Here is a 12879-nt window from a genome sequence, read left to right on the forward strand (position 1 = left end):
TAAGATCCTCTCCTGCTGATGTTAAGTGTATATCAGCATGTAGTTCGTCTACTTTAAAGAGTCCTCTCTTGCTGATGTTCAGGTGTATATCAGTATGTAGTATCTCTACTTTAAAGAGTCCTCTCCTGCTGATGTTCAGGTGTATATCAGTATGTAGTGTCTCTACTTTAAAGAGTCCTCTCCTGCTGATGTTCAGGTGTATATCAGTATGTAGTGTCTCTACTTTAAAGAGTCCTCTCTCCTGCTGATGTTCAGGTGTATATCAGTGTGTAGTGTCTCTACTTTAAAGAGTCCTCTCCTGCTGATGTTCAGGTGTATATCAGTATGGAGTGTCTCTGCTTTAAAGAGACCTCTACTGCTGATGTTCAGGTGTATATCAGTATGTAGTGTCTCTACTTTAAAGAGTCCTCTCCTGCTGATGTTCAGGTGTATATCAGTATGTAGAGTCTCTACTTTAAAGAGTCCTCTCCTGCTGATGTTCAGGTGTATATCAGTATGTAGTGTCTCTACTTTAAAGAGTCCTCTCCTGCTGATGTTAAGGTGTATATCAGCATGTAGTGTCTCTACTTTAAAGAGTCCTCTCCTGCTGATGTTCAGGTGTATATCAGTATGTAGTGTCTCTACTTTAAAGAGTCCTCTCCTGCTGATGTTCAGGTGTATATCAGTATGTAGTGTCTTTACTTTAAAGAGTCCTCTCCTGCTGATGTTCAGGTGTATATCAGTAGTGTCTCTACTTTAAAGAGTCCTCTCCTGCTGATGTTCAGGTGTATATCAGTATGTAGTGTATCTACTTAAAGAGTCCTCTCCTGCTGATGTTCAGGTGTATATCAGTATGTAGTGTCTCTACTTTAAAAAGTCCTCTCCTGCTGATATTCAGGTGTATATCAGTATGTAGTGTCTCTACTTTAAAGAGTCCTCTCCTGCTGATGTTCAGGTGTATATCAGTATGTAGTGTCTCTACTTTAAAGAGTCCTCTCCTGCTGATGTTCAGGTGTATATCAGTATGTAGTGTCTCTACTGTTAAAGAGTCCTCTCCAGCTGAATGTTCAGGTGTATATCAGTATGTAGTGTCTCTACTTTGAAGAGTCCTCTCCTGCTGATGTTCAGGTGTATATCAGTATGTAGTGTCTCTATTTTAAAGAGTCCTCTCCTGCTGATGTCCAGGTGTATATCAGTATGTAGTGTCTCTACTTTAAAGAGTCCTCTCCTGCTGATGTTCAGGTGTATATCAGTATGTAGTGTCCTGTACTTAAAGAGTCCTCTCCTGCTGATGTTCAGGTTGTACATCAGTATGTAGTGTCTCTACTTTAAAGAGTCCTCTCCTGCTGATATTCAGGTGTATATCAGTATGTAGAGTCTCTACTTTTAATAGAGTCCTCTCCTGCTTGATGTTCAGGTGTATATCAGTATGTAGTATCTCTACTTTAAAGAGTCCTCTCCTGCTGATGGTCAGGTGTATATCAGTATGTAGTGTCTCTTTTTTAATTAGTTCTCTCCTGCTGATGTTCAGGTGTATATCAGTATGTAGTGTCTCTACTTTAAAGAGTCCTCTCCTGCTGATGTTTCAGGTGTATATCAGTATGTAGTGTCTCTACTTTAAAGAGTCCTCTCCTGCGGATGTTCAGGTGTATATCAGTATGTAGTGTCTCTACTTTAAAGAGTCCTCTCCTGCTGATGTTCAGGTGTATATCAGTATGTAGTGTCTCTACTTTAAAGAGTCCTCTCCTGCTGATGTTCAGGTGTATATCAGTATGTAGTGTCTGTACTTGTAAAGAGTCCTCTCCTGCTGATGTTCAGGTGTATATCAGTATGTAGTGTCTCTACTTTAAAGAGTCCTCTCCAGCTGATGTTCAGGTGTATATCAGTATGTAGTGTCTCCTACTTTAAAGAGTCCTCTCCTGCTGATGTTCAGGTGTGTATATCAGTATGTAGTGTCTCTACTTTAAAGAGTCCTCTCTCCTGCTAATGTTCAGGTGTTATAAGTATGTAGTGTCTCTACTTTAAAGAGTCCTCTCCAGCTGATTTTCAGGTGTTATATCAGTATGTAGTGTCTCTACTTTAAAGAGTCCTCTACTGCTGATGTTCAGGTGTATATCAGTATGTAGTGTCTCTACTTTAAAGAGTCCTCTCCTGCTGATGTTCAGGTGTATATCAGTATGTAGAGTCTCTACTTTAAAGAGTCCTCTCCTGCTGATGTTCAGGTGTATATCAGTATGTAGTGTCTCTACTTTAAAGAGTCCTCTCCAGCTGATGTTCAGGTGTATATCAGTATGTAGTGTCTCTACTTTAAAGAGTCCTCTCCTGCTGATGTTCAGGTGTATATCAGTATGTAGTGTCTCTACTTTAAAGAGTCCTCTCTCCTGCTAATGTTCAGGTGTATATCAGTATGTAGTGTCTCTACTTTAAAGAGTCCTCTCCAGCTGATGTTCAGGTGTATATCAGTATGTAGTGTCTCTACTTTAAAGAGTCCTCTACTGCTGATGTTCAGGTGTATATCAGTATGTAGTGTCTCTACTTTAAAGAGTCCTCTCCTGCTGATGTTCAGGTGTATATCAGTATGTAGAGTCTCTACTTTAAAGAGTCCTCTCCTGCTGATGTTCAGGTGTATATCAGTATGTAGTGTCTCTACTTTAAAGAGTCCTCTCCTGCTGATGTTAAGGTGTATATCAGCATGTAGTGTCTCTACTTTAAAGAGTCCTCTCCTGCTGATGTTAAGGTGTATATCAGCATGTAGTGTCTCTACTTTAAAGAGTCCTCTCTTGCTGATGTTCAGGTGTATATCAGTATGTAGTGTCTCTACTTTAAAGAGTTCTCTCCTGCTGATGTTCAGGTGTATATCAGTATGTAGTATCTCTACTTTAAAGAGTCCTCTCCTGCTGATGTTCAGGTGTATATCAGTATGTAGTGTCTCTACTTTAAAGAGTCCTCTCCTGCTGATGTTCAGGTGTATATCAGTATGTAGAGTCTCTACTTTAAAGAGTCCTCTCCTGCTGATGTTCAGGTGTATATCAGTATGTAGTGTCTCTACTTTAAAGAGTCCTCTCCTGCTGATGTTCAGGTGTATATCAGTATGTAGTGTCTCTACTTTACTTTAAAGGGTCCTCTCCTGCTGATGTTCAGGTGTATATCAGTATGTAGTGTCTCTACTTTAAAGAGTCCTCTCCTGCTGATGTTCAGGTGTATATCAGTATGTAGTGTCTCTACTTTAAAGAGTCCTCTCCTGCTGATGTTCAGGTGTATATCAGTATGTAGAGTCTCTACTTTAAAGAGTCCTCTCCTGCTGATGTTCAGGTGTATATCAGTATGTAGTGTCTCTACTTTAAAGAGTCCTCTCCTGCTGATGTTCAGGTGTATATCAGTATGTAGTGTCTCTACTTTACTTTAAAGGGTCCTCTCCTGCTGATGTTCAGGTGTATATCAGTATGTAGTGTCTCTACTTTAAAGAGTCCTCTCCTGCTGATGTTCAAGTGTATATCAGTATGTAGTGTCTCTACTTTAAAGAGTCCTCTCCTGCTGATGTTCAGGTGTATATCAGTATGTAGTGTCTCTACTTTAAAGAGTCCTCTCCTGCTGATGTTCAGGTGTATATCAGTATGTAGTGTCTCTACTTTAAAGGGTCCTCTCCTGCTGATGTTCAGGTGTATATCAGTATGTAGTGTCTCTACTTTAAAGAATCCTCTCCTGCTGATGTGCAGGTGTATATGTAGCCTTTGCAGACCATTTACATGCACAAAAACCTATACAACAAACTATAGGAGAGGGAAAACCCCAAAAAGCAGAATAGGGCCTCTTTAATTGCATGATTAGGATTTGAATAAGTAAGTAAGTAAAACTTTATTTATATAGCACCCTTCTCAATACAGATGTACAAAGTGCTTTACAGTACAGTACACAGGACACAATTCAAAGTACAACTGTAACATTTAGAATAAAAGGCATAAAACAGCAGCAGGTAATACATAGGATAAAACATACAACAAAACACCAATAAAAAAAAAAGACAGCCACTAACTCACCTCCTCCGACGACCCAAAGGCCTGTCGGAACAGGTGGGTCTTTAACTGCCCCTTAAAAATCTCCATTGAGAGGTTCCAAAGCCTTGGGGCCACCGCCTCAAAGGCACGGTCACCCATAGTCTTTAGCCTGGTTCGGGGCACCCTTAGGAGGTCTTGTTCGGAGAACCTCAGGGCCCGGTTTGTGGTGAGAGGGTGGATCAGGTCATTGATGTAGGCTGGGGCTTGGCCATGGACAGCTCTATATGTGAAGACCAGTACTTTGAATTGGGTTCTGAGATGGACAGGGAGCCAGTGCAGGGCTGAAAGAATCGGAGTGATGTGGCATGTTTTTTTGGACCGAGTCAGTAATCTGGCTGCAGCATTTTGGACCTGTTGTAACTGGTTTATTGATGTTTTGTTGAGGCAGGAGAACAGAGCATTACAGTAATCAAGCCGGGATGAAATAAAGGCATGGATAGCCATCTCCATTTCTGCGTTGGATAGAACCCCCCTGAGCTTGGCAATGTTCCTGAGATGGAAAAAACAGGTACGGGTCAGAAGTTTTACGTGTTTGTCTCTTAGCATTGACTGATCGAAGGTAACACCAAGGTTTTTGATGTTTGCCCTTATGTTACCACTGAATGAACCCAGGTGGCTTGCTACCTTAGAGGCGATGTTATCAGCCGCCAAGATCAAGACTTCCGTTTTTGATGCATTGAGCTGAGCTGTAGGAAGTTGCTTGACATCCACTCCTCAATTGCAGACAGACATGTGATGAGGGTGTTCACTTTTTCCATTTTGACAGGTTTGAAGGAGAAGTATATCTGGATATCATCTGCGTAGCAGTGATACGAGACACCTTCAAATTGGCTAATTAAGTGGCCCAATGGCAGCATGTACAGGGCAAAAAGAAGGGGGGCTAAAACAGAACCCTGGGGCAGGCCGCAGGATAGGGGAGTGCTAAGTGATGAGAATGGGCCCACCGCCACAGAGAAACTTCTCCCACTAAGGTACGAGGCAAACCACTGGAGGGCAGACCCTGAGATGCCTACCCACTCCCTGAGTCTATCTAGCATGATGGCGTGGTCCACTGTGTCAAACGCTGCACTCAGGTCCAACAACACCAGAACCACGCAATCACCTGCATCCGATGCCATCATGAGGTCATTGGAGACCCTGAGGAGAGCTGATTCCGTGGAGTGATGTTTTCTGAAACCTGATTGGAATTTGTCATGGATTTTATTGTCATTCAGAAATGTATTGAGTTGATTAGCAACAACTTTTTCTAAAACTTTTGACACAAATGGGAGCTTTGAGATGGGCCTGTAATTATTTGGGAGGGAGGGATCTAGATTGTTTTTTTTGAGAAGGGGCTGAACAACTGCCTGCTTAAAAAATGATGGGACAATCAATGGAGATGTTTATAATGTGGAGCAGGGGTGGAGCGACACATGAAAAAACTTCTTTTAGCATCGACGTTGGTAAAGCATCCAGAGGGCTTGAGGAAGATTTCATAGTGCTCACTACAGAGGTCAGGTCGGCTATGGTGATGCAGGAGAAATTACTCAGCGTGGCCTGCCTAACTGGACAGATAGGGAGGGGGGATGTAAAACTGATGTAAAAAGGATGTGTGTTAGTAATGTAAGTAATGCCGTGTTCCTGTTTGTGTCTCCAAACCGAGTTAGGGTTGATCCCAGGATGAATGACTCATATATCCTCACTTCAAACAATCCAAACTTTAAATCAAACCGAATGTGAGTGATGCCAATCCAATCAAAGAAACAATGTACAGTTGTGATTGGAGCATTTATACTTGAGCTATTATTTTATCCTTAACTAACTCTTCTGGGTTTTAAGCACCAACCCACTTTGTGCAGTCAATTCCTACCAAAGGCATTATCTGCACCGACTCAGACAGCTGTTCTGAGTTCTGAATCCAACAACATGCTTTATAGTTCCACTCACTGTATGTGTAAAATACATCAAAGCATTTCCCACTGTACAATCATCCCCCTGCTCCTCTGACTGAGACTCATCCTCAGGAGACTTCACTCCTGTTGACACAAGCTGAAATAAATGTGATATTCATTCAGCAGCTTTTGCTTCTTTTTTGTTTAGTTTTTTATATATCCTGGAATTCTATCCCTGTTTGAAAGGCGTTTTATGACCCACCCATACAAGTACCAGGGAGGGGTTTTATCTGTGGGAAATACTGCCTCACTATATTCCTATCTCTTCATTTCAGTGTGTTCTCTGTTCAGGGTGGGCGCTCCTTAAAACGCTCCAAGTTAACAAACCATGTAATGCATTGACTCAGTGCTTCATCAGCAATCCATTCTCACTTCCTAGAAGTCCCAGGCCCTTAGTCTTAGAGACTTGTACTTACTTTCTTCACCTTTAGAGGCACGTTTTCTGTTCCTATCTGTAATTGTAGTAAAAGTCAGGCAGGGAAGGCTAGAGGATTGTTCTTCAGGTTGTTATGGTTCTTCTGCTCCTGTTTTCTAACCTGACATGTCTCTACATCTGGTTCTCAGACCTGCCGCTGGTTGAACTCTGTTTGTTCAGAGATCCACTGAGAGGGAGAAGCAGACCGTACAAATCCACAGCAAATTATGTATTTTATTAAAGTAGGCCTCCATTTTTTTAAACTGTAATGTCAAAAAGGGCCTTGTGGCTGAGGCCCACATCCCATAACCACAAAGCCCTTTTCAGCAGAGAGCCTATGTTCCAGGATTGAAAGGCTTTTTATGGCATAAGCATTATATACATATTGTTGAAGGTGTGTGTTGGAATGAGTGTATATAAACTATTGGTAATGAAGGAACATGTTACCCAGAGTGGCTGATTGATGTGTTTGTTATATATTTGTTGACAACAATGCAGCTTTAATAAGATCATCAGGCTTTTGTTGAACACACAATACTCCTTTTTACCTTATTGTAAAATGTGAGTACGTTCCATGAGTTCAACAGTAAGCTAGAATGTGTTTCTTTGTCCTTGTCCTTCCAGACCGGTCCCAGGTGCCAAACCAAACACAGCCTCGCCTCCACCAAGAAAATGACCTTCTGCTCCCCCCCCGACAGCCTATTTGCACTATAGAGACTTTGGCTGGTACACCACAGCGCTGTCACACAGAGGAGGACGAAGACAAAGTCAAAACCGGGAGAAAAACAGGATTCTTCTAAGTTCAGACTTCAAAATGAAACCCTACCCCCGCCCCCATTCTCAACTCTGCCCACTCCTCCCAGCGAGCTAACATTGTCCACGATGACGCGGTTTTGCACGAGGCCTTGCAGACTGAGACAAGTGTTATCGCTGGGGGGGGGGCGCTCACATTTGCCAAATCAATTTTTTTAGGATTATCGTTTGTTTTTTAATATGTTAATGCTGTCTGTGTATACAAATAATGCATTTTGTAATGTTTTGTTTACAGTTTGTTTATTGTCCTGTTTTATATGATTTATGTTATGTGCCAAAGAGGTCTCTTCATACCTGGGGTGTGTCAGCGAAAACGCTTGAAAATCTTCTCATAAAGTTTACCGCAAGTCACCTCCTCCATTTTCTTTAGGTTTGATAATTTATTGTATTGTATGAGGAATGTTTAAAATTACAAATCCGGAGACACAGTGGCCTATGGGGAGGAAGGAGAGCCAATCACACAGCAGCTTCTTTGAACAGTGTTTACATGGGGGAGGGTCTGATGGTGGGACTTGCAGGACACACCCCGATCGCTCATGTTGATTTGAATGTCTTTCGCTGTGTGTTATGACTTTTGAATTGTTACATAAAATATTTTTACAAAACTATCATTGAGTTTCCTTCATTCTGTTTTTTCACCTCAACACTATGTAATGGAAATGTACGTGCGATGATGTGTAGACAGCCTGTGTTCTAAAGGGACCAACAGGATGCATATGATGCTGCACGTCAGATACTATCTCGTCTTGTTTACTTGTCATGCAATCCTTTGGCCACAGTCTTTTCAGAAAAACACAAATAATCACTGCTTAGAAAGGCCATTAATGGAGAACATGTGTTTTAGACATTAAGAATATTCCCAGCAAAATGTGGGCGAAAAAGAGCAAACATATAACCCCAAAAGCCATGTTATAAACTATGGACAGGGAGAAAGATGTGGATTTTTACAAAACAAAGACATTTTAAAAGAACAATTCAATGTTGGTGCAGACTGGAAAATCAGGGGCCCAATGTCTTTTTCAGTTTCCTATGGAGTCAGGGAATATGAGTCTCTGGCTCTGCTACCACAATTCCTTTTTAGTTGGTGGTTGAATCTTAGCTCCCCTCTCTGGCAGAACATTAGAAGCCTGTTTAACCTTCGACCTGCATCACAGTGATGTCATGATGTTCGAAAGTACACCTCATCACTGCAGCAAGGAAAGGGAGTTCAACCTGGAGGTCATCAAACCAAGATGAAACAGCTGTGATCCTCTACTCCACTGCAACCCACTTTCTAATCATATCCATTGTTGAAGTCCTCATTATTATTTTATAAGGCAAGTGGTTTTAACTGGTTGGGTTAAAGACTACAAGTTTCTCCAGCTTATAGTATAATGAACAACAATCTTCAAGCTAGTGGTGAAGTGGTGAAGTTGCATTGTGAGTAATGATTGTCCCAGGTTCTGACAAGAAGAAGAATGAATGGAATAAGACAAGGCCATATCTCTAGTTGTGTTGCAATCATTGTCGTGTTTTTGCCTGTAAATTGTCAATTGTAAGTCTAACAATGTTATAGAAGTCAAGTTGTTTATTCATGGTCTTAGTGGAACATTATTTGACTTGTTATTTACTTATTTGAGTGTGGTCTTTTCTGACTTTGTATTTGGCAATATCAGACATTTCAGTGTTATGATGACTGTTGGGGAATAATTTGCTTAGGTATTCAACCTTTGACACAGTTCATCATTTTCTCCTCTCACTGTCTCCTTTCCCACGGCATAGATCTACGTCCTGGGGTGTTGCTGCTATCTCTCTTGAGGAGGGGCAGCTTGGGCGCATTGTTGTGGCCAGTCTATGACGGAGCACAAGCCGCCATGAGGTAGTTTGCTGTTCAGGGACGAAGGTTCCCTGGCGCGCATTATTTTCTATGGACGACAGCTCTAGTTAGATTCAGGGTCCATAATGTTTAGTCTCACTGACGAAGAATGTTGATTATTACACTCTGAACTAGTTAAAACCTCGAACTACAGAAGAGTTCTTCAGAATTGGTTTGACATCCGCTGTGTCACCTCGTGACACACAACCTGTCTTGTGAATTCTCCGGCCGAAACTCCAAATAAACCGTCAGTGTTTGCCATCAAAGCTCCTGCTCATCCCGTGTCTCTCTGATTGCTTCAGAAGTTTCCCCCACCTGACTGAAGTTCAGTGTCAGGAACACAGCTGTTCTCTAAATAGAAAGCTTTTACTTGTCCCATTGGTAAGGAAGGCTGAGCAGCTCGAGCCTTTAATGTGTTATTCAAGGGCAACAGTAGCTAAATGAGTTAGCATTAAGTAATCACTGTATGATTGAAGGGTAAAGAGCACCTCGTTTCAATCAGTTTACTTTTATGTCTTAATGCAAGTGTTCCTTTTGAAATAATGGATGGATTGTCTCACAGTGTCATGGTGTTTTTAAAGTTCCTTGCAGATGAGCAGGAATCTGCTGCTCTGAATGGATTCCACTGTGTTGGAAATGAGAGAGGCAGCTCCCTGGAGACTAATGCATTTAGAGAGTCCACGGTCCGAGTGGAGGGTATCAGACAGCTGGAGGAATGGCCTGGTGGGGAGATATATCGATGTAGACGTTCTGCTAGACCATTACCGGGGCATCCAGCCCAAACCAACCTGTGGGCGAATACTGCGCCAGACTGCAGACGTGATCTTAATGAAAAGAGCTCCTGTCTATAAATCAGGCTGTATGCAGGCGCAGGCCGGAGGGAGGTGAATACATACGTTACTGTCTTCCTTCAGGCTAGCCTTCAGTTGGAGAGCCACTTATATGGAGTCAGGTGTTTCTAACAACAGAAGTCAGGCTTTGTTGCCTCAGCTCTGAATGTATTCAGGGTAATAACAGCAGAGTGTCACATAAGCTCTTCATATGAGCTCATTCAAGGTCGCTTCCTGGACAATTGAAATATTCAAAGTTTCAGGGATTTACTACTTTAGAGATTACAGCACTTCCTATTCAATAAGCCTTTGTGATTTTAACAGTGTTAACAATTATTCGTGTTTCTGATGTGACTTCCCTATTGGGAGGAAGACATCCTTCCAAAACGAGTCAGCACAGCTAAGCATTGGTTAGATATTGAACAAAGACTACTGTGGTTTGAGTAGAATTGATCATTTTATTATCAGCTAAACACATCATACTGGACATTTGAACAAACAAGTGATGTTTTCTTTTTAAGTGTCTCAATCCCTTCAAAATAAAACATTAGTTAGTATTCAAAACTGTAACATTTCACGTTTCACAAATGAGGTACTGCATCTATCTTCTACATTTTTTATAGATAATGTTGCTTTCCCACTAGTCTTGGTCTTGTGGGAAATGCTGTGTTTGGCAGTTGTTTAGTATTGTGGGGAGTTTGTGTATTCCCGTGCCCAGAGTTAGATGAGTTACATCAGGAGTTTGATAGTATCAATCTTTTCAAATAACTCTAATCAAGAAAGTACATTTCACAAAATGTCAAACTACTCTTCTCAAATGAAGATAGCAAGTCAGAGCCAGAGTCAAGTCTTTCCTCTGGGATTCCGGTCAGTCACCTGTCACCTGTTTCAGCTGATTTACTGACACTATGACTCGGAACCAGATGTGGTTATCTGGCCTTTCAGATGTTCTGTTACTAAAGAGATGAATTCTTGATAGTACCACCAGTTCAACTGACCTTCTGGATGTTCCCTGCCTGCATGCTGCCACTGTGTGTGTGCCTGTGTGTGAGAACAGCACATTAGCTAAATGTGAGCTAAGTAAGGAATACGGAGGCAGCGGTGCTCTGTATCGGTCTGCTCAGCCTCGTAGAAAAGAAATGCAAAAGAGAGTTTTTGATGACACCGAACCTTTCATCTTTTCATCGATCGTTTATTATCAAACACATATGCACTTCTGCATAGGGAATATTCAAATTGACAAAACAAGTTCCCCAGTGGAATTAGAATGTCTCCAGCTGCTGGCTGTAGCCTTTTATTTACACAGTGTGTATGAAACTACAGCCAACAGCTGGTTGCATAAGGAGTAGAAACACTGCTAACAAAATGTTTATCAAACACTTTCTGTAAATACATTTCTACTCATCCCAGTTTTGATAGAAGTTCACTTGTAAATTGTAATGCTGGTACGCAGATGTTGTTAACTTAACAGAGATTGGCTAGCTCATTTCCCCTGTATGCATTATTTTATGTTAAGCTGCTGGCTGGAGTTTCATATTGTTGTTACTCTGGTATCAGTCCTCTCATACTGTAACTCTTTGCAATAAATCAAATAAGCAATATGTTTAAATATGTAATTAATTGTGCAATTGGGACAATACACTCAAGGCTAGCCAGCTTTGAAGATATGGTCATGTCTCGCACATTTTATCTGAGATTTTAGGGATTTTAGCAACATTGTCTGAGTGACTCTTGGTTTGGATGTTATATGTTTTCAGTATCAATATATTTTAATCAAGTATTTTTAGGCAAGAAAATAAATATGTATTTATCAGAGTTTTGCTCCTTTCAGACCTTTGAATAAACAAAGAAATCCATCCATCCATCCATCCATCTTCTCCCGCTTATCCGTGGTCGGGTCGCGGGGGTAGCAGTTCCAGCAGAGAGCCCCAAACTTTCTTTTCCCTGGCGACATCAACCAGCTCTGACTGGGGGATCCCAAGGCGCTCCCAGGCCAGCGAAGAGATATAATCCCTCCACCTGGTCCTAGGTCTACCCCTTGGTCTCTTCCCAGCTGGACGTGCCTGGAACACCTCCCTAGGGAGGCGCCCAGGTGGCATCCTAACTAGTTGCCCGAACCAACTCAACTGGCTCCTTTCGACGCGAAGGAGGAGCGGCTCAACTCCGAGTCCCTCCCGGATGACCGAACTTCTCACCTTATCCCTAAGCGAGACACCAGCCACCCTGCGGAGAAAAACCCATCTCGGCCCGCTTGTATCCGCGATCTCGTTCTTTCGGTCATGACCCATCCTTCATGACCATAGGTGAGGGTAGGAACGAAAATGGCCCGGTAGACAGAGAGCTTTGCCTTCTGGCTCAGCTCCCTTTTCGTCACAACGGTGCGGTAAAGCGACTGCAGTACCACTCCCGCTGCTCCGATTCTCCGGCCCATTTCACGCTCCATTGTTCCCTCACTCGAGAACAAGACCCCGAGATACTTGAACTCCTTCACTTGGGGTAAGGACTCATTCCCTACTTGGAGTGGACAGTCCATCGGTTTCCTGCTGAGAACCATGGCCTCAGATTTGGAGGTGCTGATCCTCATCCCAGCTGCTTCACACTCGGTTGCGAACCGATCCAGTGAGTGCTGAAGGTCGCAGACCGATGAAGCCATAAGAACCACATCATCTGCAAAGCAGTGGTGCAATCCTTAGTCCACCGAACTGCAGACCCCCTCCGCCATGACTACACCTTGAAATCTGATCCATGTATATTACAAACAGGATTGGTGACAAAGCGCAGCCCTGGCGGAGGCCAACCCTCACCGGAAATGGGTCCGACTTACTGCCGAGGACCCGGACACAGCTCTCGCTTTGGGAGTACAGAGATTGGATGGCCCTGAGTAGAGACCCCCTCACCCCATAACTCCCGCAGCACCTCCCACAGTAACTCCCTGGGAACTCGTCATACGCCTTCTCCAAGTCTACAAAACACATGTAGACCGGATAAGCGTACTCCCAGG

General features: G+C 42.6%; 1 protein-coding gene across 1 annotated transcript in view; it reads left to right on the forward strand.

Annotated features, from left to right (window-relative positions):
- Positions 1-7804, forward strand: part of adam19a (ADAM metallopeptidase domain 19a) — a gene marked incomplete at its 5' end in the record, with an annotated part of 147455 nt that extends 139651 nt beyond the window's left edge. The window contains 1 exon segment of the mRNA XM_034236632.1: positions 7005-7804. Coding sequence (XP_034092523.1) covers positions 7005-7056 — 52 coding nt within the window.
- Positions 7805-12879: the final 5075 nt, after the last annotated feature.

The sequence above is a fragment of the Gymnodraco acuticeps genome, unplaced genomic scaffold (genome assembly GCF_902827175.1).
Source record: "Gymnodraco acuticeps unplaced genomic scaffold, fGymAcu1.1, whole genome shotgun sequence".
Classification (NCBI taxonomy): Eukaryota; Metazoa; Chordata; class Actinopteri; order Perciformes; family Bathydraconidae; genus Gymnodraco; species Gymnodraco acuticeps.